Here is a 25,461-nt window from a genome sequence, read left to right as displayed (position 1 = left end):
TCATATACAAGCAGATAGTTTATTCAAAGAAAAAACAATTTCAATAATTCAAGAAATTATGAAAAAAAGATGGGCAAAGGTATATACATAAATCCAAACATCTGTACACTTAAAATGAAACAAAGACAATAGTCACAAAATAAAGAAAATATTTTTAAGTACTTGCAGGAAGTTCAAATATCGCATTGGCAGTGTTATTAAATGTTCTTTAGATTTTCTGAAATTTTACAAATCTACTAATGTGATAGATAAGACATATAAAGTGCTTATAAAATAAAAATCATACCAAGTCTCCAATAGACAAATATATGTATATGTATACACAGAATAGAAAAAAAGAAAAAAACACTTAACCCAATTTAAAAGGAAATAAATAGAAACTCGTTCAGAAGTAAATCACCTATTTAAATTAAATATTAAATTACTTATTAAGCCAACATCAGGGGGAAGCACTACTGAATCTTTAAGGGAAGGTGACTCATACCATAAAGAGGACATGATAGACGGGCTTAATTCTTTAATAAGGCAATATTTTAGGCAGTATTAGCACATTTTTAGCTTTATTATAAAAATCTTATGAGGAAGTTATTGTATGAAAGTAATTTTTAAAAAAGATAAGTATTACCTGTACAAAGGCACGTTATAGTAGTATAATTACAACTAGAAACCAAATAAATCTTCAGTAACGGAGAATGATGAAGAAACCTATGTGATGGGAGGCTGTTTGTTATGAGTCTGAGATGGGAACTTAGAAACATATTTGTCAGGTAACAATCATAGAGAGAAATAGCAGAACACAGTATTTTGACCATGATCCAAATATTAAAGAACATTTACCTAGGGATAATGTGGTCGGTGCTCTTGAGAAAGGTAATTGAGTCTAGGTGAAAGAATCCAGGGTATAATTTGTACAAAATTTTAGAAGTCAACATTAAAGAATTAGAGAACAAATGGATGGTTGCCAAAGGGGAAGAGTGTCAAGGAAAGGGTGGAAAAGATGAAGGGGAACAAGGGGTACAAATTTCCAGTTATAAATAAATTCTGTAATCAGGGCTATAACATACAGCATAGGGAATAGTCACTAACATGATAACCTTGGATGGTATTGGGTGGTTACTGGGCTTATCATGGTGACCATTTCATTAGGTATATAAATGTTGAATAACTATTTTGTACACCTGAACTAATATAAAACTGTATATTAACTATAGTTGAATTGAAAAAGGAATTAATGTAAACATCTATATATATAAACAGATTGATTAACTGGTGGCATTTGGGTGTTCTTAGAAATGTACTGATTTTGCCTGACCAGGCGGTGGTGCAGTGGATAGAGCATCAGACTAGGACGCAGAGGACCCAGGATTATAACACCGAGGTTGTCGACTTGAGCATGGGGTTTATCTGGTTTAAACGAGTCTCACCAGCTTGAGCCCAATGTTGCTGGCTTGGGCAAGGGGTCACTTGGTCTGCTGTAGCCCCACGGTCAAGGCACATGTGAGAAAGCAGTTAATGAACAACTAAGATGCCGCAATGAAGAACTGATGCTTCTCATCTCTCTCCCTTCCTGTCTTTCTGTCCCTATCTGTCCCTCTCTCTGTCTCTCTCTGTCTCTGTCACAAAAAAAGGAAGAAAGAAAGAAAGAAAAAGGAAGGTATTGATTTACACACTTCTTGTACTTTGACTTCCATAAGCAATGTGAATCATTTCATTTTGGAACTGGGTGTTGAAAGCACTAAGCCTATTAGCACCTTTATTCTGTGGGCCCTTGGGGTAGGGGAGTCCTAGCAGAGGCAGATTAAAGTCAGTTGAGGTCCTGGGTGTAGAAGAAAATATTGGGCCCCTTACATTAGAAAATATGTATGTAAAGTTGAGGTTTTGCAGGACCTTCCAGAAGTTGGGGCTCAGGTCACGGGCCTGGTGCACCTGCTGTTAAATCTGCCTCTGAGTCCTAGGGTGGGTGGGGCTGGGGAAGTTTACCCAGGCTGCTCTGCTGCCTGTGACCTAGAGTTTGTAGAACTGGACTGCTGAGCAGAGGACAAAGGTAGACGGTTGCCAAGTACTGAATCCAACCAACTTAGTAAGGATGTAGCTGAGGAAGGCTGCAGGTACCAGGTCCCCTTGGGACAATACATGATACCAGTGGGTTCCTTGTTCTGGTTTAGAGCTGCAAAGACTGTGGCTGCTGGGGAGAGCCATCTATAAACCCACTGGGAGGCCTGGGGGAGGCTAGAGGTGGGACTGCAGTGGATAGTCCTACTTCTGAGGCATAGACCTCTAGAGGCCTGTCATCAGAGGCTGGGTCTGGACTGCAGCAGGATGGGACAGGATCCGAGCTGCATCTCTGAAATGGCATTAGAGAGACTGCCCTGGAAGCTTGGCCTAACACAGGCCTTGTATGGGGCCTCTGGACCCCTGGGCATTCATGTTAGGCAGCAACTCTCACTGAGGGGCCCAGCAGGGGACGGAGGTGGAGGGGTGAACCATTTTTCTGGTACCAGCAGCTACCAAGACTTGCCACTATTGTAGAGAAGCAGAAAGAGAAAGAGAACAGAAATATGTGGGATCTCTGGTGAGATAAGACCCTTAAAGAAGGTGCTTCAGCCCCTCCTTAGCAGATGAAAATATCTCTGTTCACACTCCTCCTTTATGTCTTCTCAACATTATTCTGCAATTTCACCTTTCTTTTCATCTCTCAGGGACAGGCAGCCCTCATCCCTATGAAAACTAACCCCTCCAGCCCTGACTCCACTCTCCCTCCACTCCTTCCAGATTTACAGAATCTTTCTGCCTTCTCATTCTTCTGGCTTCTTGTTAACGTGCCTTAAAATAAACCAAGGGCTTTCTGCTTTCAACAACAGCAACAATCAACATCTTCTGATTCTACCAGCTCCTCAGTCTGTACCTTCCTTCTCATTTAAAGTAATGAACAATTTCTTAATTCACCATTTTAATTATTGAAAATATGATGTAAGTACTAGTTGACAAATTAGAAAGAGGGAAATATTACTCTTTTTTTTTTTTTTTTTGTATTTTTCTGAAGCTGGAAATGGGAAGAGACAGTCAGACAGATCCACCCGGCACGCCCACCAGGGGCGACGCTCTGCCCACCAGGGGGCGATGCTCTGCGCGACCAGAGCCACTCTAGCGCCTGGGGCAGAGGCCGAGGAGCCATCCCCAGCACCCAGGCCATCTTTGCTCCAATGGAGCCTTGGCTGCGGAAGGGGAAGAGAGAGACAGAGAGGAAGGGGGGGAGGGTGGAGAAGCAAATGGGTGCTTCTCCTATGTGCCCTGGCCGGGAATCGAACCAGGGTCCCCCACACGCCAGGCTGATGCTCTACCGCTGAGCCAACCGGCCAGGGCCGGAAATATTACTCTTAATTTCACTATTTTAACAGAATTAATTTAATTTAGTTTTGTAATTATACCATTTATGTCCCTTAAAAATATTTTTATTGAGGTAAAATTGACATACAATAGCTCGCACTTACAGAGTTGTGCAAAAAGTAGGTTTACAGTTGTTCATATGGAAAATAATACAATAATTAATGAGTAATAACACAAGAATAAACTGTTTTGCATACTCTCAACTATAAGCCTACTTTTGCTCCATTCTGTATCTGAAGTACACAACTTGTTCACTTATGACCTATTGATACATCCATGAAACCATCACCATAATGAAGATAATGAATAGACTCATTACTCTTTGAAGCTCCCTCATGACCCTTGTCAATCCCTCCCTCCTACCCCATGCTACCTGCTCACCCCTTCCTACCCCACACCTGTTCCCTAGGCAACTGCTGATCTGCTTTCTGTCACTATACGTTCATTTGGATTATCCAGAGTTTTATATAAATGGAATCATACAGTATGCATTCTTTTTTTGTCTGGTTTTTCTCACTCAATACAATTATTTTGAGATTCATCCATGTTGTTGACAGTTTCAATAGTTCATTTCTTATCTAACTCCCCCCACCCCAGCTTTTTAAAGATATAATTTACATACAACAAAATTCACCTATTTTAAGTGTGTATAGTTCAATGACTTTTGGTAAATTTACAGAATGGTGCAACCATCACCACAATCATTTCAGGAACTCTGTCACCACTCCGCAAAGGTCTTTTGTCTTTTGCAGTCACACTTATCCAAGTAACCTCTAATCCACTTTACTTTTTTCTTTTTATGTTTCCTATCAATGGAATAAACAGTATGTGGTCTTTTGCATCTGGCTTCTTCCACTTAATGTAATATTCTTGAGGTTTATGCATGTTGTCCCATGTAAAAGTACTTTATTCATGTTTATTGATGAATATTATTTAATTTACAGCTATGCAGTTTGTTCAAACATTAACATGTGGATGGATATTTGGAATTGTTGCAGAATTTAAATATTACAAATAAAGCTTTCATTAACATTTATATACAAGTCTTTGAACATTAATTTTCATTTCTCTTGGGATAGTTGGATCATAAGGCAGGTATGTCACCAATCTCTCTAGTTTTTTTAGGTGGCTCTTTCTTTGGCTTCAGATAGTTTCTTCTTGTGCATAAGGTGGTCAGTACTCAACTGAATACCCACAGGGGACCCTTTTACAAATCTCTGGAGTTTTCTCTCTCTGTACCTCTCTCCTATCTGGTACTCTGCCCTACTAACTCTACCCATTTTGGTTCCCCCTGACTCTTAGCTCTGTCTCTTCCTTTCAGGAAATCTTTATTTCCACCTGGGCTCCACTTCTCTATTCTGTGACCTGGAAACACTCTTAATTCAGTAGCCTGGAACAACTGTAAAGTTTATTATGAATTATTGTCCTTGTTTGTCCTATGTCCAGTGTCTTGAGAAATATTGACTAATGTTTTGACCATTTTTTTGTTGGTTTCTGGTGGGAGGGTAAACTTCATCTCTGTTACTCCATCTTGGCTGGAAGCAGAAGTTCCTTCATATCCTCTTAAAATACAAATGTTCACATGGTTGTAACTAAGAGTATATGTATCATTTCATGGTCAAATAAGCATTATAGTTCATACAGTTTCCATATTTTTAGTTTTAAAAAAATAATTGTCATTTAATAGCTGCAAAATATTCCACAGTGTGCCAGACTTATTTGAGAGCTGTTTATACATTAAAGAATGATTTATGTTCTACCTCTTTCCTAAAAATGATTTCAGATGGCTTACTGACAAAAAGGCCTACTAAATAAGACTGTTGCATTATGTATTGAAAGGAAGAAAAGAAGGTTAAGAAAAACCAAGGAAGTAATAATGCCAATTATGATAATATCTTCTCTAATTGAAAGCAAAATTGGGCTTTGGGTATTCTGGCTGCCAAATGTGCCAACTGTGGTTAGTTCCTTATTTTTATTGTCAGAGGAAAAAGGAGACACAAGGGGAATTAACAGTTATTGAATGCCTACTGGGTGCAGCTTCACAAAAGATATAATAATATTTTATTTAATTTTCACTTCACCCTTGTGGCATTTACTCTGGGTCACAGAGAAAATGACAGAAGAGGTGTTCTGGTTTCCAAGAAGAAAATGGTACTGCAGGAATTCTGAGGCTAACAGCATCCTGCACCCAGGCTGCCTCAGAAGAGACATTTTCCTTGTGTTAAATTCCAAGAGATATTTCTTTTTTTACTAATTTTAATTTATTTTGTTTTCATGGATTCAAGTGTCCCATTCAATATAACACCCTCACCCCTACCCACGAGTCCCTCATTATACCTCATTTGCCCCCTCCTCAGACCACCCTCCTCCCATCCCTCTGGCATTTGCTGCCCTGTTATCTGTATCTATGTGTTACGTATATATAATCTCACTAATCCCTTCACCTTCTCTGGTCCCATCCCCTCATTCTCTTTCCCTTTGACATCTGTCCCTCTGCTCCCTGTGACCCTGCCTCTGCCTCTATTCCGTTCCCCAGTTCACCTTGTTCACTAGATTCCACATATAAGTGAGGTCATATGATATTTGTCTTTCTCTGCCTGGCTTACTTCACTTAGCATAATAATCTCCAGGTCCATCCATGCTATCGCAAAAGGTAAGATTTCCTTCTTTTTCACAGCTGTGTAGTATTCCATTGTGTATATGTACCACTGCTTTTTAATCCACTCGTCCACTGACAGACACTTGGGCTGTTTCCAGATCTTGGCTATTGTAAAAAATGCTGCAATAAACATGAGGGTGCATATCTTCTTTTGAATAAGTGTTTTGGTTTTCTTAGGATATATTCCTAAAAGTGGGATAGCTGGATCAAAAGTCAGTTCCATTTTTAATTTTTTGAGGACACACCATATGGTTTTCCACAGTGGCTGCAGAACTCTGCATTCCCATCAGCAGTGCAGGAGGGTTCCTTTTTCTCCACACCCTTGCCAGCACTTATTGTGTGTTGTTAATAAGCACCATTCTGACAGGTGTGAGGTGGTACCTTATTGTGGTTTTAATTTGCATCTCTCTGATGACTAGCGATGTTGAGCATTCTTTCATATGCCTATTGGCCATCTATATGTCCTCTTTGGAGAAGTGTCTATTCAGTTTTTTGCCCATTTTTTAAATTGGATTATTTACTTTCCTGTTGTTGAGTTTTAGAAGTTCTTTATAAATTTTGGTTATTAACCCCTTATCAGACGTATTGGCAAATATGTTCTCCCATTGTGTGGGTTGTCTCTTTATTTTGTTCATGTGTCTTTTTCTGGGCTAAAGCTTCTTAGTTTGATATAGTCCCATTTGTTTATTTTGTCCTTTATTTCAGTTGCTCATGGAGATAAATCAGCAAAAATATTGCTATGGGAGATATCGAAGAGTTTACTGCCTACATTTTCTCCAAGATGTCTATGGTTTCGTGACTTTCATCAAAGTGTTTTATTCATTTTGAGTTTATTTTTGTGAATGCTGTAAGTTTGTTCTCTAGTATCATTTTTTTTGCATGTACCTGTCCAATTTTCCCAGCACCATTTATGAAAGAGACTGTTTTTACTCCATTGTCTGCTCTTACCTCCTTTCTCAAATATCAATTGACCATACAGGTGTGGGTTTATTTCTGGGTTCTCTGTTCTGTTCTATTGATCTATATGCCTGTTCTTATGCCAGTACCAAGCTGTTGATCATAATGGCCTTGTAGTATAACTTGTTATCAGGAAGTGTGATACCTCCCACTTTTTTCTTCATTTTCAAGATTGCTGAGGTTATTCAGGTTCTTTTTTGATTCCATATAAATTTTTGGAATATTTATTCTATATCTTTGAAGTATGCCATTGGTATTTTAACAGAAATTGCATTGAATCTATAGAATTTTGGGGGGTAGTATAGACATTTAAATGATGTTTATTCTTTCTATCCATGAACACGGTATATGCTTCCACTTGTTTGTATCTTCTTTGATTTCTTTTTTTAATGTCTTTTAATTTTATGAATACAAGTCTTTCACACTCTTGGGTAGATTTGCTCCTAGTACTTTATTTTTTTGTTACAATAGTGAAGGGGATTGTTTCCTTAATTTCTCTTTCAGACAGTTTATTATTGATGTATAAAAATGCCACTGATTTCTGAATATTAATTTTATATCCTGCCACCTTGCCGAATTCATTTATCAGGTCTAGTAGTCTTTTGTCTGAGACTTTAGGGTTTTCTATGTACAGTATCATGTCATCAGCAAATAATGATAGTTTTACTTCTCCTTTTCCAATTTGAATGCCTTTTATTTCTTTTTCTTGTCTGATTGCTGTAGCTAGGACTTCCAAAATTATGTAGAATAAGAGTGGTGAAAGGAGGCACCGCTGTCTTGATCTTGATCTTAAGGGGATTGCTGTTAATTTTTGCCCATTGAGTATGACATTGGCTGTGGGTTTGTCATAGATGCCTTTATCATGTTGAGGTATGTTCCCTGTATTCCCACTTTGCTGAGAGTTTTGGTCATGAATAGATGCTCTATTTTATCAAATGCTTTAACTGCATCTATTGCTATAATCATTTGATTTATATACTTTCTTTTGTTTATGTGTTGAATCACATTGATTGATTTGTGAATATTGTACCAGCCAAGAGACATTTCTTACAGGGGGCCAATTTATACAGGCAAATGACATTGATCCAATGGTCAACATCACAACAGCTTCATATTAAATACATATTAAGTTAAGTTTTTAATGAGTTTTTATTTTGTAATGGCTTTTGATAGGTGTGACATTGAACTCCCCTTCAATTGAGGAGCTTTTGGGAGGTGCTATACTAGCAGAAATTATGTCAGTTTCTTGGGAGGTAAGGTTAGTCAAGGATGAAATTTATTTACTTAGAGGAAAAGGTTGCTATTGTCACACCTTTCTCTTTTTGTGATCTTGATTGCTCTTAGACAAGGTTTTGTAAAAACCTGGAAGCCCAGCTGGTTGGCTCAGTGGATAGAGCATTGGCCTGGTGTACAGACATCTCAGGTTTGATCCGGTCAGAGTACACATGAGAAGAGACCATCTGCTTCTCTTACCCTCCCCCTTTCTCCCTCTTTTCCCCTCTTATATCCAGTGGCTTGATTGGCTCCAGCATCATGCTGGTGCTGAGGATAGCTCAGGTGGTCTGATCATCGGCCTCAGGTGCTGAGGATTGCTTGGTTGATTCAAGCATTGGCCCCAGAGGGGGAGTGCCAGGTAGATCCTAGTCAGGGTGCAATCAGGAGTCTGTTTCACTATCTCCCCTTTTCACACTTAAAAGAGAGAGAGAGAAAGAAAGAGAGAGACAGAGAGGCCTAGAGAGCTCATATCTCACTGGTTTGTTTTGTTTTTGGATGAGGGTCTACTTTACACTAATTAATTCCTCTTCCTCACAAACTTCTCCATAATTTTTCATACTTTAATATCCATATGCATAACTCTGCTAAAAGCTCTAGGCCTTGTTGTGGAATCACCATTCACTCTGGAATTCTGGGACTCCCTTCTTCTCTGACACTCCTATTCTCTCAGATGCTACTCACTTTACCCAGACTCCCATGTTCTACCCAGCATCTCGTCCCCACCCCCTGATTTTGTCCTTGACTCTTTCTCTTTGTACTTAACATTTTAGCATCTCTATTGGTGCCCAATTTAATATAACTGAGCATCTACTATTGTCTGAGCTTGATGCTTTAAGCTTCAGGAGTACGTAGAGAAAGATGGTACCCTAGTACTAACACCAGGTTGCTCACTCTCTAGTAGAGGGATAATAGAGGAGGGTGAATAACTGTCATAAAATAAACAGACATTTAAAAACTCAGTAATTTGGCCCTGGCTGGTTGGCTCAGTGGTAGAGCGTTGGCCTGGAGTGTGGATATCTGGGTTTGATTCCTAGTCAGGGCACACAGAATAAGCGACCTTCTGCTTTTCCACTCCTCCTTCTCTCCCTTCTCTTCCCCTCCCCCCAGACATGGCTCAATTGGATCGATGCTAAGGATCGAATGCCCTCCCTCTAGTGCTAAAAATAGCTCTGGTTGTGAACATGGCCCCAGATGTTCAGAGTATTGGCCCCAGATGGGGTTGCTGGGTGGATCCCTGTCTGGGTGCATGCGGGAGTCTGTCTCTCTATCTCCCCTCCTCTTACTTGGAAAAGAAGAAAAAAAAAACCCAGTGACTGAAAGTTGTAAAAAAAAAGCAAATATGAACCCCCAAATGGAAAATAATCAGGAAACATGGAGGATTTTGACATTGAAAGTTATGTAAACACACAAAATTTCATCAGACTTAGTTCATGCAACTTACAGATTTGCTTGGCTCCTCCTTGGCCCCTGGGATTGCTTGGTGGGGAGCCAACATCCTGCCACTGTCATTTCAGCCCCTGGTACAGCTGGCTATTCCAGCTTCCTGCAGGCTGTGGGCCGGGCTTTGGGACAACACCCCTAATGTGCTCTGAGGAGGAAGCCTTGCAACTCCAGTGTCCACGGCCTGTCTGACTGATGCACAGAAGCTGAGGCATCTTCCTCCATTGTGGACTCCGATGCCATACCCTTTCATTCACAGCTACCTGGTGGAGCTGGTAACAGAACTCTGAAGTACAAGGGAGCTCATGTCCTATGGGTGTCAATTTGACCATCAAGAGTCAGCAAAAAAGCAGGAGCAGGCTGGTAACTGGTTCCCTCTGTCTATTTTAAGGAATAGTCCCTCCAGGAAGCACTTCTGTGCAACTGAACAGCGGTCCTATGACCAGATCCACCACCTTGTTCCCACTCGCTTCCCCTCCCTGATGTACCTTCCCAGCTCCTTTACTCCTGTTGCCTCAAGATTGCACCTCCTGGTCATGTTTTTACACGTGAGATCTGCTGCAGGCTCTTCCTAGTGAATCTGGGCAAGGACACGTTTCTCAGGCCTCCCTCTCTGCCCTGAGCCTGTCCCGGACTTTCCACACCAGCCGCTGCTCCTGCTGAGGCCTCCACAGGGCACAGCCTTTCTCTGCTCACATCCGCGAGTGCAATAGCACCAATATTAACAGTTTTCCTTATGTTTTCTGTATCTTACAAACATAGGTAGAATTATAAAACAGAAGTCATGAAAAAGACATTCTGCTTATTCCTCAATTTCCAGCTCAAATCTGCACTACCATCTCCTTGAAGCCTAAAGTAAATTGCCCCTGCTCTATACAGCCCAAATTATTTGTTTTTGTCGCTTTATAGCATTTATCACATATTGTCTTGTATCATAAGTTATTTTTTGATATTACTCCATCTACCAGATAAAAAGCTCATGAGGGCAGAGAATATGATTTAGCTTTGTATCTTCTACAAAGCCCATCATGGAGATCTGCACACAGTAGGCGGCACTCTGTGACCACAGAACTACCATCAGTTACATTTAGAAACCTATCTGCAAGGGTAAGGTAACACTATAGCTCTGTTCCTTAAATAATTAGCTAATTAATTAATTAATTTAAAAGTTATTCTTTTATGAAACCCACCATGAAGTTCCAAATATTCTGTTACGCTCAATACAAGGCCACACTCATGTGACTCAGATCTTGCTATGACTCTTCAAGTCATATCAGTCCTACTCTCTGACAGTAGAGAGTGATTCTAACGCCTGAGGTCAAGGGCATTAGAACTCAATAACACAACATGGACCACCATAGGATAAACAGTGAAAGAGGAATCTTTTCATTCAATGGGGGAATATTATTGAGCAGTTACTTTTGTGTCAAGCACTGTGATGATCAAACAAATGCTTTTAAAAGTATAAATTATGTGGTACAGAACCTATAATTGTCCATAGTAACATTTAAAGTCTATTCATTTCTTTTCCCCAGTTTTTATTTAGAAAGATGGTTTCTGTGTTTCTACATTTTACATTGTCAAGCTCATTTCAAGAAACTTTTGGAGTCATTACAGCAGGTGAGTGAAAGAAGAAACCACAAAAGGACATGGAAAATTATTACCATAAATATTAGTAATGGCTATTTTTAGTTGAATGAGTGGCTTCCATAAAAAGATAGAAGCTTGGCAGCACTCATTAAAAAATACTTTAATTTTCTAAAATCTTTGACTCAGGGAGCCTTTTGAACCACTCATTAAGTAACAAGACTGGGCAGACTTTATTTTTTTCTCCATTGACATCTTCCAAGGAAAATGCTGCATGATATGATTTTCAAGGCTAATTTGCCTTTTTGTGTTAAGCCTTAGTGTCCTTTGCTACAAATTAGCCTCCCATGCCTCCCTGAGCTAGAGAGGCTCCTTCAAAATTCCTAACAGGCTGCCTGGTGGAGAGATGGGAGGGAAAGGAAGGGAGGGAGGAAGGGCGGGAGGAAGGGAGGGAGAGAGGTAGAGAGTGTCTGTCTTCTGTGTGCATGTGGTGCAGGCAGGGAGATCTGAACGCTAACAGAACAGGCAGTATAATTACATGTTCCTCGCAAGTACATTAGCCCCACCGGGAACTAAGTAAGCTTGCCAGTGCACTTGGGGAGGAAAAGTAGATTTGGGGATGGTGGAAGGAGTCAGTCCATAACTGACTTCCCACTCAGTTATAATGAGGGCATTTGCTGATCTCCAGTGACTGCCTGGTGCTGGTGGTCAGGCTCGGCTCCCTGACTCTCAGATACTTGATTTTGCAAAAGGGACACACCTTGCTGCAGGAAAGAAGACACTGACCAGATTGTAAGCGGTAGGTTGTGACATTCAGCATGTTTATGCAGCAGAATCGCTGAGAGATGCAGGGAAGGGGAGGGGGGGTTTTGGGCTGGTTGATTTATCTGCACTAGGGAACATTTTATTTTATTTTAATTATCAGTTAAAAGAATAGTTGCTGCCTAGGCTAAGGTGTCAGTTAAAAATTCTGTGTTCTAAGCTTTTATATTTGTATTTGATGTGGTGTCTGTGCTTGTGCAGCTTAGGGAAGCTAGGCAGGGCTCACCTTTAAATAACCTGCAGCTTTCCTCCTTTTTGTTTTTTTCTTCTCCCGGAGCCTGGTTCCCACCCCTTCTTCCCAACAACCCTCTGACCTCCCCACAGCCTGTGTGAAATGTGGCCTGTCTTCATCTTGAGCCTCTTTCACCCTGAGTCTAGATTTGTGACTGGTTTTCTGCAGGTATTTGTGGATGCTTTGCAGTCACCCAGGGCCCAGGCTGACTGACTGTGCAGAAGTGTTTGTGCATGGGAATCGGAGACCATGGCAGTGCAGCTGGTGCCAGACTCCGCGCTCAGCCTGCTGATGGTGAGTGGTCCGGGAGGAGGTGGGGCCCAGGCGGCGCCCAGCTCCAGCCTCTGCAGCGGCATGGCACCCTGTGTGGTCTGCTGCTGTAGCCATAGCTGCAGACATGTTAAAATCCCTCTGCTTTATCCTGCACGCTCTTTTGAAATGATTTCTTGTGTAAAAAGTATCAGCCATGACAAAGCACTTTCAGGGAAAAGAAGCGTTCCATTTGTCGTTTTAGAAACTTGTTGCTTAATGCTATTTTGAGAGATGTGCTTGCAAACAGGTGCTAAGAGCCCCTGGAAATAGATTCCCATCAGTGCTTCTCCCCGGCTCTCAGCATCCTTTCACCCAATACTCTTTGCTTCTAAATTGAGGTAATCATGTTTGTTTGGTGTTTTGCTTTTTGTTTGGTTGGTTGGTTTTTAAAAATATCTTCTCATGGCAACTGTGTAATTTTTTGCCCACAGGGCAATTGAATAGGATCCTTTTTCAAGGTGCCTATGTATCTGCTCAGATTTCTCTGCAGAAGCAGCCGAGGTGGTTCACCGTGACCTTTGCTGACACTGCAGCTAGAGGACGCTTATCTCCCAGCTAGAGTTGCTGAGGAGACACTGCCAGGCCTTGTCCAGGCATGTGTCTGTGTATGGACCACTGACCTACTTTAAGCCTCCCTATGAACTCCGTCATTAAGAAGGCCATTGCTCTTAGCATATTTAAGCAAACAAGGACAGTGGCATCACCTTGTTTTAATCTGATTGACATTTTGCTTGACACCATGTTCAGAGCTTGCTTTAGCCTTGTCATCAGGGGCAGCCCATCTGCCGTGGTAATGCTGACCGGATAGCCAGTCAGCTTGGTGTCGGGATGTTTCTAACAGTGATACAGGGGATTTTGTGAACAGAGCATGTGTGCTCCTCTTGTGTATATTGGTCTGTGCTTTCTACTGAGAAGGAGAAATGCAGCTTTGCGTGGCCCCATGAGTTTATTGAGGCCACCTGGAAGATAAGAGAGTGAGGAGCCTACCTCCCCCGCTCTGGGGGCCAGCCCAGGGAAGTTCGGAGAAACAGATATCTTGGTTCTTTGTTCTCCCAAATGTCATTTAGGCCACAGAGGCATTTGAAGTGCCTGCATCTCATGGGTCTCTGCTGACTTCTGACTTTGCTGGTAGAGGAAGAGTGGAAGGAATAAAGTTGTTTTCTGGAGAAATTACCCTTTACTTGTCTTTCTTCCCTCATTCACTTTATTTTCTGATGATAGTTTCTCCTCATTGTTTACCTGTGGTCATATAGTGGGAGTAAGGGCGCTAGCGAGCATTTGTGCACGTGGCAGGCACTGAGGTAGCAGTGTCTGCGAGGACCAGGAGATCCCTGGGAAACTGGGAATCTGGGTTAAATGCAAAAGATATAAGTGTATACGTTCACATGCAGGTATGCATATGCATATTTCCTAATATTGTTAAATAGAAATAATTCCTGCACATGTTAACATACAGAAGAAATGTGTTCTTGAAAAATAGCTCCAGGGAGAGCTGGGCCTGCTGCCTCCAGATATCTGCTCTGAATTCTCCTCGTGCTTCTGAGCACTCAGACAAGTGTCTGTTTTATTTGGGCCCTAATGATGAATTCTTAGCATCCAAACAGAATGGGGCTCAGCATCCCAGTCTGGCTGCTCCTGCCACACACGTCCTCCTGTTCTTGAGCCTCCAAATATTATGGTTGCTATCCTAAAGGGCTCTGAGCTCTGACTTTATCCTCCACTGTCAGCAGCCTCTGCCTTCAGATCTCTCCCTAGTGCTTACCTCCTGCTCCGATGGAAGGACTGCATGCCTGTTTCCCCCAGAAGCCAGGGACATGGCTGTTGACACCACGATGGACCATTAGATTAGAGATCCTGAAGTGCCATATGTAATTGGAGTCAGTACATATTTTCTGGTTCGCTGCTGGTTTAGGGAGACTTCCTGGATGGACTTCACTGCTTTTTTTCATTTTTAAGGGTAAACCTCAAAGTAATTTCTTCTCTGACCTGTTGTATAATAAGTGTCAACATTTATAGGCAAGTGGAGGAGGAGAGAAAGAAGGAAGAGGGGTCATTTAGCAGAGCTGCTTTGGCTGTGAATTCAGGAAGGAAGCAGTAAATATTATTGTTTATTCTCTAATCAATCAGCCAATTAGATCTCAGTACCGACAGTGGCATGCCTGCTGACTGAGAAGAGTAGCATGGTTTAAGAGCAAGAGTAGGAGGAGCTCGTAAACCCCTCGTCTATCAATGTCAAGTGGCCTGATTGCAATTTTGATTCCGTGTGTAGTCACTGGGCTGCAGGGAACCAGGGAAGAGCTTTGGCCATTTGCCTTGCTTTTGGGTCAAGAGGCAGTCAGCAGTTATATTCAGTACAGACTCTCATGCATCAGGGCAGAATGTGTTTGGTTATGGAAGGAGCAGCAGAGTCTGGAGGTGGAGACCCCGTGCTCATTTCCCAGCTTCGATGATCCTGGGCACATCACTTCCTCTCTTTGCCATAATTATGTCATTTGCTAACTGAGGTGTTACACTCATCACCTTTCAGCTCTGTTAAACATCCTCTGAGACCTCTAAGAATGCTGTCTAGAACAGAGCTCCTTGGAAGGCAACTCTGACACTTTACTCAGCATTGTGTCTTATTTGCACCCTAACACATGAGCAGTGTTGCTTCTGAATGGTAGGATTTATTCCCATTCATATGGATTTAATGCCAGGGCAAGTATGTCTCAGATTATTTGTTGGGATGGGTGATTATTAGAGTTCATTCACACTTCTCTTCCATAGTTCTACCCCACAGGATTCTGATTTATTCTGCTGGACAAAAGCAAGTGATCTTTACGAAGTACCTAAGGTGCCTTTCCAAGCTGTTACAGGGTTGGGAGCTCTGAGAGGGGTCCTGGGTTGTGAGCACATGCTGACTGTCTTGAGGTGGAAGGGTTTCACTGACACTGTCAAAGTACAGTTAGTATAGGGGGTGACGAGTATCTGAGCAGGATGGAGCCCCTCAAATGAGGAAATCAGAGAGAGGACAGGAGTTACTGATGGAGTCAGCCTCACATGTATGGAAAAGCCCATCTTGACAGAAATCTTGAGAACAAGAAAAGATATTGCTGTGTTCACCACACTGTTTGAGCCTTCAGCCCATTGTGACTGACTGTAGAGCAGAAAGAAAGCTGTTGGCTCTGTGTTGTTTGCTGAAGCCACATGACTATGTGGTCTGCTGCAAGGACTGGAACATACTGGAGCCAGGGATTCCTTGATCATTCCTTTAATTGCAGCATAGAGATGCCTAACCAAGGGGGTATAGAGGCAGTATTATGACATTTTGGCTTTTAGACCCTGGAAGCTCAAATAGCTGGATTAAAATAGATTTTAATATAAATTAACTAAGTAATAATACACTTTGCTTGTCTCCAAAGTGACTTTACATGCATTATCTCATTCAAGAACCATATTTTTAGGACAAAAATATTGGTAATCATAATTTGGGAACCTGTCAATGGTCACACAAGTGAAATTGATGGCTCAAAGTCTCAAAATTGAAGTGTGCAGACTTCAAACCAGTGATTTTTTCTTATATGCTATCAAAGTTTGAGAACTGACTGCCAGGGTCTTCCATCACTGGATCAGCCCCTCACGGGGGTCTCACCTCTGAGCCATTTGGCATTTTCCACATTTCTCAGTGGGTAATCCTGCCTTCCTGTTTATCATTATTCTTTTCCATATTGAAATATAAAATTGAAAATTGATACCACAAGTCTGGCTCAAAAGCTCTGGTTTGACTCAAACAAGAAGAAATATATTTATATCCATAAAAGATTTTCCATATTTTCAGGGTCTTATTCTCTTGGACTCTGTTTCTAAGAAATTGCCAAGCATCGTGCTTTACAGTAAAAAAATTAAGTATGTAACAACACTAATTTATAAGTTAGAGAAATTAGTGGGTGATTATTTTCACTGAATAAAGGGTGGAGTTAGATTTATGTTAAAAGTCTTTTCCATTCCAAAAATTTGATTTCAGATTTCTGGCATTCTCTCTCTCTTCTATTTTATTTTTTCCCTCCAAGTCATTGTTTTAGTACTGTTGAAATTTTCCCTGGCTACCTTATTCACTACCATCATAACCCAAAATTTCCCAAGGCTATGAAACTAATGATGTAAAAGTGGAAATGTAACATGTTCACTCAAAAATGCTTAAGGAAAGAAGACTTAGAATCTTTGTATATCAGGAAAAGTGTTCATTTTCTTCCAGATCATACCTTCTATTAAAATTTTAGTGGTGCATTAAAAGTTGCCAACTCCTTAAATATGCAAGAACCGTTTCTCATACTAGTCAGTGACGTTTACCTAATGGAAGATTTGTCTTTGGTACAACTTTGATCACCCAATTCAAATATTTATATATGATGAAAGAAATTTCAACAAAGCCTAAGATTAAAGTTGATGTGGTTAAGTTTTTAGGGTTAATGATGAAAAAATTAATTTTGTCATAAAACTTTAGCTAAGACTATTAATAGAAGAGATATAGTATTTAAAGGATTTTTCTTTTTCACTTATATATACTTACTACTTAAGTCCCTGAATGAAAAATATATAATATTTGGATAAAATTTGTTTTGTGATCCTCTTGAATAGACTACTTTTCTGGTCTATTTTGCATAGATTCCAAACTACTGTCCTATAATTTTATCTCTTTCACTTTTTTAAGTGTAAATTCATTTTTCTTCAGCCATTTACCTCATTTGGACATTTTTAGTTTAAATTAACTGAAATATATTTGCTAAGTATTTCCTCTATACAAGAAGAACCGACAATCAAATATGTGAGACCAGATAAACATGGAATTGTAATAACAAAGAATCCACAGGACAGTGTTAGAGGATCATGCAGGAACTGTAATAAGACGATGTGTAACCCATCACCGGGTGGCCCTGAGTGCTCTGAGTTCAAGAGCCCTGGAGTGCACTGCTTGACAGCATGGAGGAACTAGTTCTTTGTGTTAAAAGTAATATATTGAGGGATGAATGAGTTAAAAGAGCAGATTTGAGGGGAGGAGAGTGATTGAATTACAACAGAGTCTGGCTTGTGTTTGGGAACTATAAAGCCAGCTGGTTTGTACAGAGTTCCTATAGGTGACAAAGGGCTAAGTGGTAAAAAAGTCAGGCTGGTGGTGATACCAATGTCCTGTCCTGTCACTAGAACCTAATTTTGACCTACATTTGACCTCTGATGGGTCTCTATTCTGCATTTCTGATAAGATCATGGATTTTCTCCAGATCCCAGTTGGTGAAAGGCATAGTATAAAATTGAATTCTGCCTTGAGAAATCTTACTCGTGAGTTGATAAAGACAATCATACTATTTTTTTTCAGAGTGCTTTTACACCTGTTGTGTTACAAATATTCTCTACAAGTCAAGCAGGATAGTAACTATATCTTTCTTTTACATGATGAAGCTGAGACCCAGAAATGTTAAATGGCTTGCCCAAGATGACTTGGCTAATTGTTGATGAACTTGAGATACTAGTTTTCCATGATGGTTAATGCATAGTTTGAAAATGTGATATTGGAGATCTTTATGGAAATGTAGAGAATAATAATTATGTATGAATAAAAGGTATAGCCATCTCTGGTACTGTATATAGAGTGAGATCATGAGGCCCAGGAGAGACACCCCGGATGTTCAGGTCTATGGATGTGACTGGTTCTTATCATTTATTTTTCTGGTTTATTTAAAATAAGGTAATTATTTAAAAAGTCTCTGGAAAGTGCCATATTACAGTTTCATCTAATTCAGTAGCTAAAATCTTTCTTAAACTCAATTATATATATACCTTCTAAGGCAGTGGTAGTCAACCTGGTCCCTACCGCCCACTAGTGGGTCTTCCAGCTTTCATGGTAGGCGGTAGTGGAACAACCAAAGTATAAGTAAAAAGATAGATTTAACTATAGTAAGTTGTTTTATAAAGATTTATTCTGCCAAACTTAGCGAAAATCCGACATAAAGCACTTGGTAAGTAATTATTATTATATACTTTAACTTGCTGTAACTCTGCTTTATAAATTTTATAAAGTAAAGTTACTTCCCTACTTTATAAATCACCATTACTGTGGAATTGGTGGGTGGTTAGAAAATTTTACTACTAACAGAGATACAAAAGTGGGCGGTAGGTATAAAAAGGTTGACTACCCCTGGTGTAAGGTTATTATTTCCTAATAGGCATATCTGAAATCTTGATGTTAATAATTTTGTAGTTAGTGTTTAATGTACATATTTGTCTGTCTCAGAAAATGAAGTCTGATCAATGATTGTCAAACTAGTTCTCTCAGATCATGTTTTGATTTTTTTTTTTTTTTTTTGCTAAATATATTGTTATTTCATTTTAGGTCTAATCTATTTCTCTGGTTATAAGTGACAGAGACCTGCTCAAATTAGCATTAGCAAAGAGGGAAATGTATTGACTGATATAAATGGGAAGTCCAAGAAATGAAATAGTTTCAAGAAAAGCTGGATCAAGGACTTCAGGGGACAAAGTCAGGGCCCTGTTTCTCTACTTCTCCCCATGTCTTAATTCCACTTTGCTCTGTGTTGACTTTTGTCTCTGGCAGATTTTTCTCTCTAGCTGCTCTGGGGTTACTTGTCCTTAGAGTTAGTGAACCCAGACAGATGAGCAGGACTTTCCTTACTAGGACATCTCTTACCATCTGTTTGGCCCTATTGGAAATAGGCTTGTCCCAGGCCAATTGCTGGATCCAGGGATGGGTTCCCTGATCAAGCAGGTTGGTTTCTATGTCTAGACCTGTGGAGAGGGAGGTGAAGAGTCACCTGCCTGATAACTCTATCTGAGTCACATAGAGAAGGAAAGGAAGATTCCAAAAGGAAAAGAAGTCTTTTACCAGAAGAGGGGAAGGAATACAGGAAAGCAACAACAATAGCCATCTATTACAAAGGTCTTTGCATCCTGTATATATACCGTTATAAGGCTCCTATAAAACTAGCCAGGAAAAGAAAGCATCTGTGAACCCTAATTCATAGATTCAGTTTCCCTCAAAAGAAATACAAATGGAAAAAACCCAGTCATCTAAATCATTTATGCTAGGTTGAACAAGTCTCATAAACTATAAAGTAGGATAATAATAGCTACCACATAAGATTTGGCATAATTTAATGAGATGTGCATGTAAATTACTTAGCACTGTTCTGGACCAAAGTAAATACAGTAAGTATTAGCAATTATTTGTTTTATTTTAAAATAATATGAAACAGCCATCTATCTGAACTCATCTTCTTGGAATCAGTCTTTAAAAAAAAGTTGCCTTATTCTTTCTTTCTGCATCCCAGCTCCTGGACAATCTGTGACCACCTTTCGACAACCAGCCAATAGTTTTAGAAAAACAGATGCCCATAGGGTCAGGCAAACATTTAAATTTTTATTCCTGTCTTGAATAACTAACAATTTTTTTTATCCTTTAAGGGGAGATGACTAAAATATGAGCTGCAATATGTTCTCTCTGGCAAATGCAAAATGCATGCCATCCAACTCTGCTGCACATGGTTGGGTGGCTATCTGTGCATCTCTGCTACAAATTAATTGTAGGCTGCTTTGCAAAGTGTAATGTGGTTTGGAGAGTATATGTCACTGCTGCAAGGAGCAGTTTCTCATTGAATTCTATGCCAAAATGTGAAGTCTAATGGAACATATGGTATTTAGCCTGGTCGTAATCAAAGGTCCTAAGAACATGCCTGACTAATACCATGTGGTACATACCAAATGATGAGACTACATTCCAGTGTCAAAGTAACACTGATCTGTGACTCATGTTACACAGCAACAAGTCCTCTTTATGACCCTGTATATTGAAATCTTAGTCTCTCAGTCTGCCTGGAGAAACAGTTTCCAGAGTGCAAGATCCAGTTCCCTTCCCCTAGCAAAGCCATGCATGCCCATCTGTATACTAACTACTCTCTAATTGTATCTCTGGCTCAGGCCTTGTCCCCAAGCTCCTGATAACTACCAATGCAAATGCTTATCAAATTTACCCTTTGGCTTGTACCACAGATACCTGAAACCCAGTTCACCCCAAAGAGGATTTACGATCTTCTTAGCCTGCACATGTCTTATCTTCTTATCTTTGTAGTAGCACCGATTTCCCTGTCACCCCAGGATTCACCTTTGACTCCGTCCTCTCCCTCATCCAGCTTGTCCAGTTATGGCTAGGTCTTGTTGTTTCTGCTCACTCTGTTTCTTTCTAACCTGGGTCCTCCTCCTTGTTCCCCTCCCCCAGCCTTAGTTCAAGTGTGCCATCTCTCACACGTGGGCTGTCACAAAGCCACTGACCTGTCTTCTGCTTCTACTCTCTTTCACTATGTTTGTCCTTTGTGCATTTTCCATAGTGATATTTATAAATTGAAGGTCTACTTTACCTAAATTTCTCTGATCACACCTGATTGTACATAGGGTAATGCTCAAGCTTTCCATATGTCACATTGGCCACATAAAGCTTTGGCATCTGCCTTCCTGCCTACTGTACATGTTCCACTCTTCCTTCCGCCACCCCTAAAAATGCACACTCTAGCAGTGTTGGACGATTCCTCACCCTACAAGCACCATGCACTCACATCTGTGCACTTCTGGATGCACTCTTTCCACTATCTGATTGCTACTCTGCCCACCATCCTCAATTTCTCCTTTATTTTATTCACAGGTATATTTTCTATTATTTCACCTATTGATAACACTGCTATATGATATTTGACTTTTGTATCTGGTTTTCTTTTTTTAAAATTTATTATTACTTTTAATGGAGTGACATTGATAAATCAGGGTACATATGTTCAGAGAAAACATCTCCAGGTTATTTTGACATTTGATTATGTTGCATACCCCTCACTCAAAGTCAAATTGTCTTCCATCACCTTCTACCTGGTTTTCTTTGTGCCCCTCCCCTCCGCCCCGCGCCTCCCCACTCCCCTGTAACTGCCATGTATCTGGTTTTCTTAATAGAATGTGAGCACGTCAAAAGTGTAGAGTATCTTTCATTTATTCATTCAACAAATATTTATTGAGCATCTACTATCTTCTAAACACTGTATTAACCCTTTGAGTAGTGCGTTTTTGTCATGTTTGTTGACCTCTGAGAGTGAGGCTTGTTTTTTTTTTCCAAAAAATGAATGGTCTGGATGGTCAGTAGGCACGAGGATGTACGTGAATGTTTGTGAATGTTCGTGAATGTACGTGAATGTCCGTGAATGTGAGGGATGCAGTAGTGAATAAGACAGCTGAGGCTTTGCTGTCCTTGGGCTCATGCTCTTCTGAGGAGAGATCAAAAGTAAATACATTAAAAATACAAATATTGGAGTGATAAGTACTCTAGCACAAATTAGAAATGATGATGGAAAGAGGTTGTGTGGGTCACATCTTTGGAGTGGGTGATCAAGGGAGCCTTCTCTGAGGTGGTGGCATTTAACCTGCAGGGTTCTTGGCTATAAGAGAACAATGGTGGAAAGTTACAGGCAGAGCATTCCAACTAGTAAAAGACCAAAGAACTGGAAAGGAGTTTAGTAGGGTCCAGCATTTTAAATTGGGTTCCGTAAATTTGGTAAATTAAAGTATTAATTGATTGCTTCTGACAGCTTAGCACTGATCCGGCTGTGGGAAGAATTTGGAGTAAAGACAACACATGGTCCTTGCCCCAGAGCTTATATCTCACTAGAGAAGTAGAACTACAGTACAGAAAACGCCATGTGAGAGGAAACGGCCTCACATGTCATTCTACCAACTCTGTGTACAGAGTAATCCAGAGGAGTGATAGGGGAGGGCCAGGGGCGGGAGACCTAAAGATTCCGTTAGGACAGAGTCTGTAGAAGAAAAAGACAGCCCATTTTAAAGAGTGCTTTTATTTATTTATTTATGTATGTATGTATGTATGTATGTATGTATGTATGTATTTTTCTGAAGTGAAAAGTGGGGAGGCAGAGAGACTGACTCCCACATGTGCCCGACTGGGATCCACCGGTAAGCCCACTAGAGGACGATGCTTTACCCATCTGGGATGTTGCTCCGATGCAACTGGAGCCATTCTATTGCCTAAGGCAGAGGCCATGGAGCCATCCTCAGCACCTGAGCCAACTTTGCTTTAATGGAGCCCTGGCTGCGGGAGAGGAAGAGAGAGATAAAAAGAAAGGAGAGGGGAAAGGGTGGAAAGCAGATGGACAATACTACTCCTGTGTGCCCTGGCCAGGAATTGAACCTGGGACTTCCACACACCGGGTCAATGCTCTACCACTGAGCCAACCAGCCAGGGCCAAGGGTACTTTTATTTTTTTTTCAGATTTCTTGAGATACAATTGATATACAACATTGTATGACCTTAAGCTATAAACTGTGTTGATTTGATACATTTATATATTGCAAAATGATTACCATTGTAGTGTTAGCTAACACCTCCACCACATCATACTTACCATTTCCTTTTGTGATGAGAACATCTAACATGTACTCCCTTAGCAACTTTTGCATACATAATACATTATTGTTAAATATAGTTACCATGCTTTACATTGGACCAGATTCCCAGAACTTATTCATCTTTTAATTGGAATTTTGTACCTTTGACCAACATCTCTCCATTTCCTCTACCTCAAACTTTAGCAACTGCCACTCTAGTCTGTTGCTATGAGTTTGGCTTTTTCAGATTCCATATGTAAGTGAAATTATACAGTATTTCTCTTTCTCTTCCTGACTTATTTAGCTTAGTATAATGCCCTTGTGCTCCATCCATGTTGTTGCAAATGGCAGGATTTCCTTCTTTTTGGGGGGGGGGAGAGTTTGAATTATATATATATATATTATTAATTAATTAATGTATGTATGTATGTATGTATTTTTCTGAAGTGAAAAGGGCTCATGCTCTTCTGAGGAGAGATCAAAAGTAAATACATTAAAAATACAAATATTGGAGTGATAAGTACTCTAGCACAAATTAGAAATGATGATGGAAAGAGGTTGTGTGGGTCACATCTTTGGAGTGGGTGATCAAGGGAGCCTTCTCTGAGATGGTGGCATTTAACCTGCAGGGTTCTTGGCTGCAGGTTTCCTCTCACATGGTGTTTTCTGTACTGTAGTTCTACTTCTCTATTATATATATATATTCTAATATATTCTATTGTGAATAATAGAATATTTTGTTGTGAATAATGCTATAATGAACATAGGGGTACAGATATCACTATGAAATCCTGTTTTCACCTCCTTTGGATCTATACCCAAAAATGGGATTGGGGTGCATTTATTTTTGATGGGGGTGGGGTGTATTCCCAGCAAAGGGGAAATAGTGATGAGGAAATTACAAAGGAAATGATTATAAATGGCCAAACGTGGGAGGGAATGAGGGCAGAGGTGGGGTGTGAAAAAGAAATTAGTAGGAAGCCTACGGGACTAGATGAAGGAGATGTACATTGTGGTGAAGGAGGAAAGCTGGTGAAGCGAGTTGCAACCAGATGAGGAAAGATTGCAAATGTCCTGCAGGGATCTGGATTGGAGCCACAGAGCCTTAACAGCCTCTCCATGTTCTTAGATGAGGACTAACTTAATGGAGGTGGGGGTTGGCAAGTTTAAAATGGTGGTGGCATGTATGGTGCCCTGGAGAGATGGGAGGAAGAGTGCTGAGGGGAGGTGAAGAGGCATCATGGTGATGGCTGTAAGAAAAGAGGAAAGTGGATGAATTCAAGGAACATCCTGAAGGCAGCATCATCAGGACCATATGATGGATTGATGACAGGGACCATGCACAGGGAGGAATCAGCCGGGACCACAAGCAGAAGGACATCTTCAGGGTGGGGACTAGAGAATGAAGAATAGGCTGTAATTAACTTAGGACCACCAAGTTTAAGGTGCTGAGGTAATGGGATTTCCCAGCAGAAATGGCTGACGGGCAGCTGGCGATAGTGGTCACATTAAGTCTCTGATTCAATTTGGAGGAACACATCTGGGAGTGAGACTAGAAGTACAGGAAGGAATCCTGAAGAAAGATTATAGAGAGAAAAGAACAGATGGTCAGCCTTATGAAAGGAGGATTCTATAAGCCATGGATAGAAAGAGTTCATATTACCTTGTGATACAAGGTCACATTTGTACCAGATCAATGTTACCTTGACTTTGGCATTAATTTTCTTCACAATAAATGTCCCACATGACCTCATTGAAGCAGCTGCCGAGCTTCTTTTGCTAAATGCTGCTAAATGCAGTTCTATTTAGATGACTGAACTTCCTCACAAATTTCTCTGGGCATAGCTTAACTAGGAACAAACATATGCAAACTGTTACTAAACTTCATAAAACAGCTGGATGTATCATGTGTCTGTGTAGGGGAGGGGGGTTGTTCCAGTTACTATTGCTGCATAACAACTACTCCACTCTTTATCACCTAAAACAACCATTTTCTTATGCTGACTAATTTTTTGGGTCAGGAGTTCTAAAAGGTGACAGTGGTAATGTCTTGTCTTTGCTCTATAATGTCTGCAGCCTCAGCTGGGAGGACTTGATTGGTGGGATCTCCTGAAAGTGTCTCTACTCACATGCCTGGCAGGGGGTGTTGCTGTCAGCCAGAGCACAGCTGGCTCTGTTGACCATAGCACATTTTTAAGAGCCTGTCCACATGTTCTGCACTTCCTTACAACATGGCTGCTTCAAAGTAGTTGGACAACTTACATGTGGCTCAGGACCCAGAACTGAGCATCTGAGCTGATGAAGCAGAGCTGCGTTATCTTTCATGACTTGTTTCACAAGTCACACCCACTGGCCTCTGCTG

At 40.6% G+C, this 25,461-nt stretch overlaps 1 protein-coding gene across 1 annotated transcript in view; it reads left to right on the top strand.

Moving 5' to 3' along the window:
* Window positions 1-11,886: 11,886 nt before the first annotated feature.
* The window catches only part of FRMD4A (FERM domain containing 4A), a 673,627-nt gene continuing 660,052 nt past the window's right edge, over window positions 11,887-25,461 (top strand). Inside the window, exons 1-2 of the mRNA XM_066384150.1 lie at window positions 11,887-12,104; window positions 12,528-12,653. Coding sequence (XP_066240247.1) covers window positions 12,609-12,653 — 45 coding nt within the window. The 5' untranslated portion in view covers window positions 11,887-12,104; window positions 12,528-12,608. The remainder of the gene's footprint in view (window positions 12,105-12,527; window positions 12,654-25,461) is intronic.

The sequence above is a fragment of the Saccopteryx leptura genome, chromosome 5 (assembly GCF_036850995.1).
Source record: "Saccopteryx leptura isolate mSacLep1 chromosome 5, mSacLep1_pri_phased_curated, whole genome shotgun sequence".
In the NCBI taxonomy this organism is placed as follows: Eukaryota; Metazoa; Chordata; class Mammalia; order Chiroptera; family Emballonuridae; genus Saccopteryx; species Saccopteryx leptura.
Note: the sequence above shows the minus strand (reverse complement) of the source record. Positions and strands in the feature narration are given on the sequence as shown.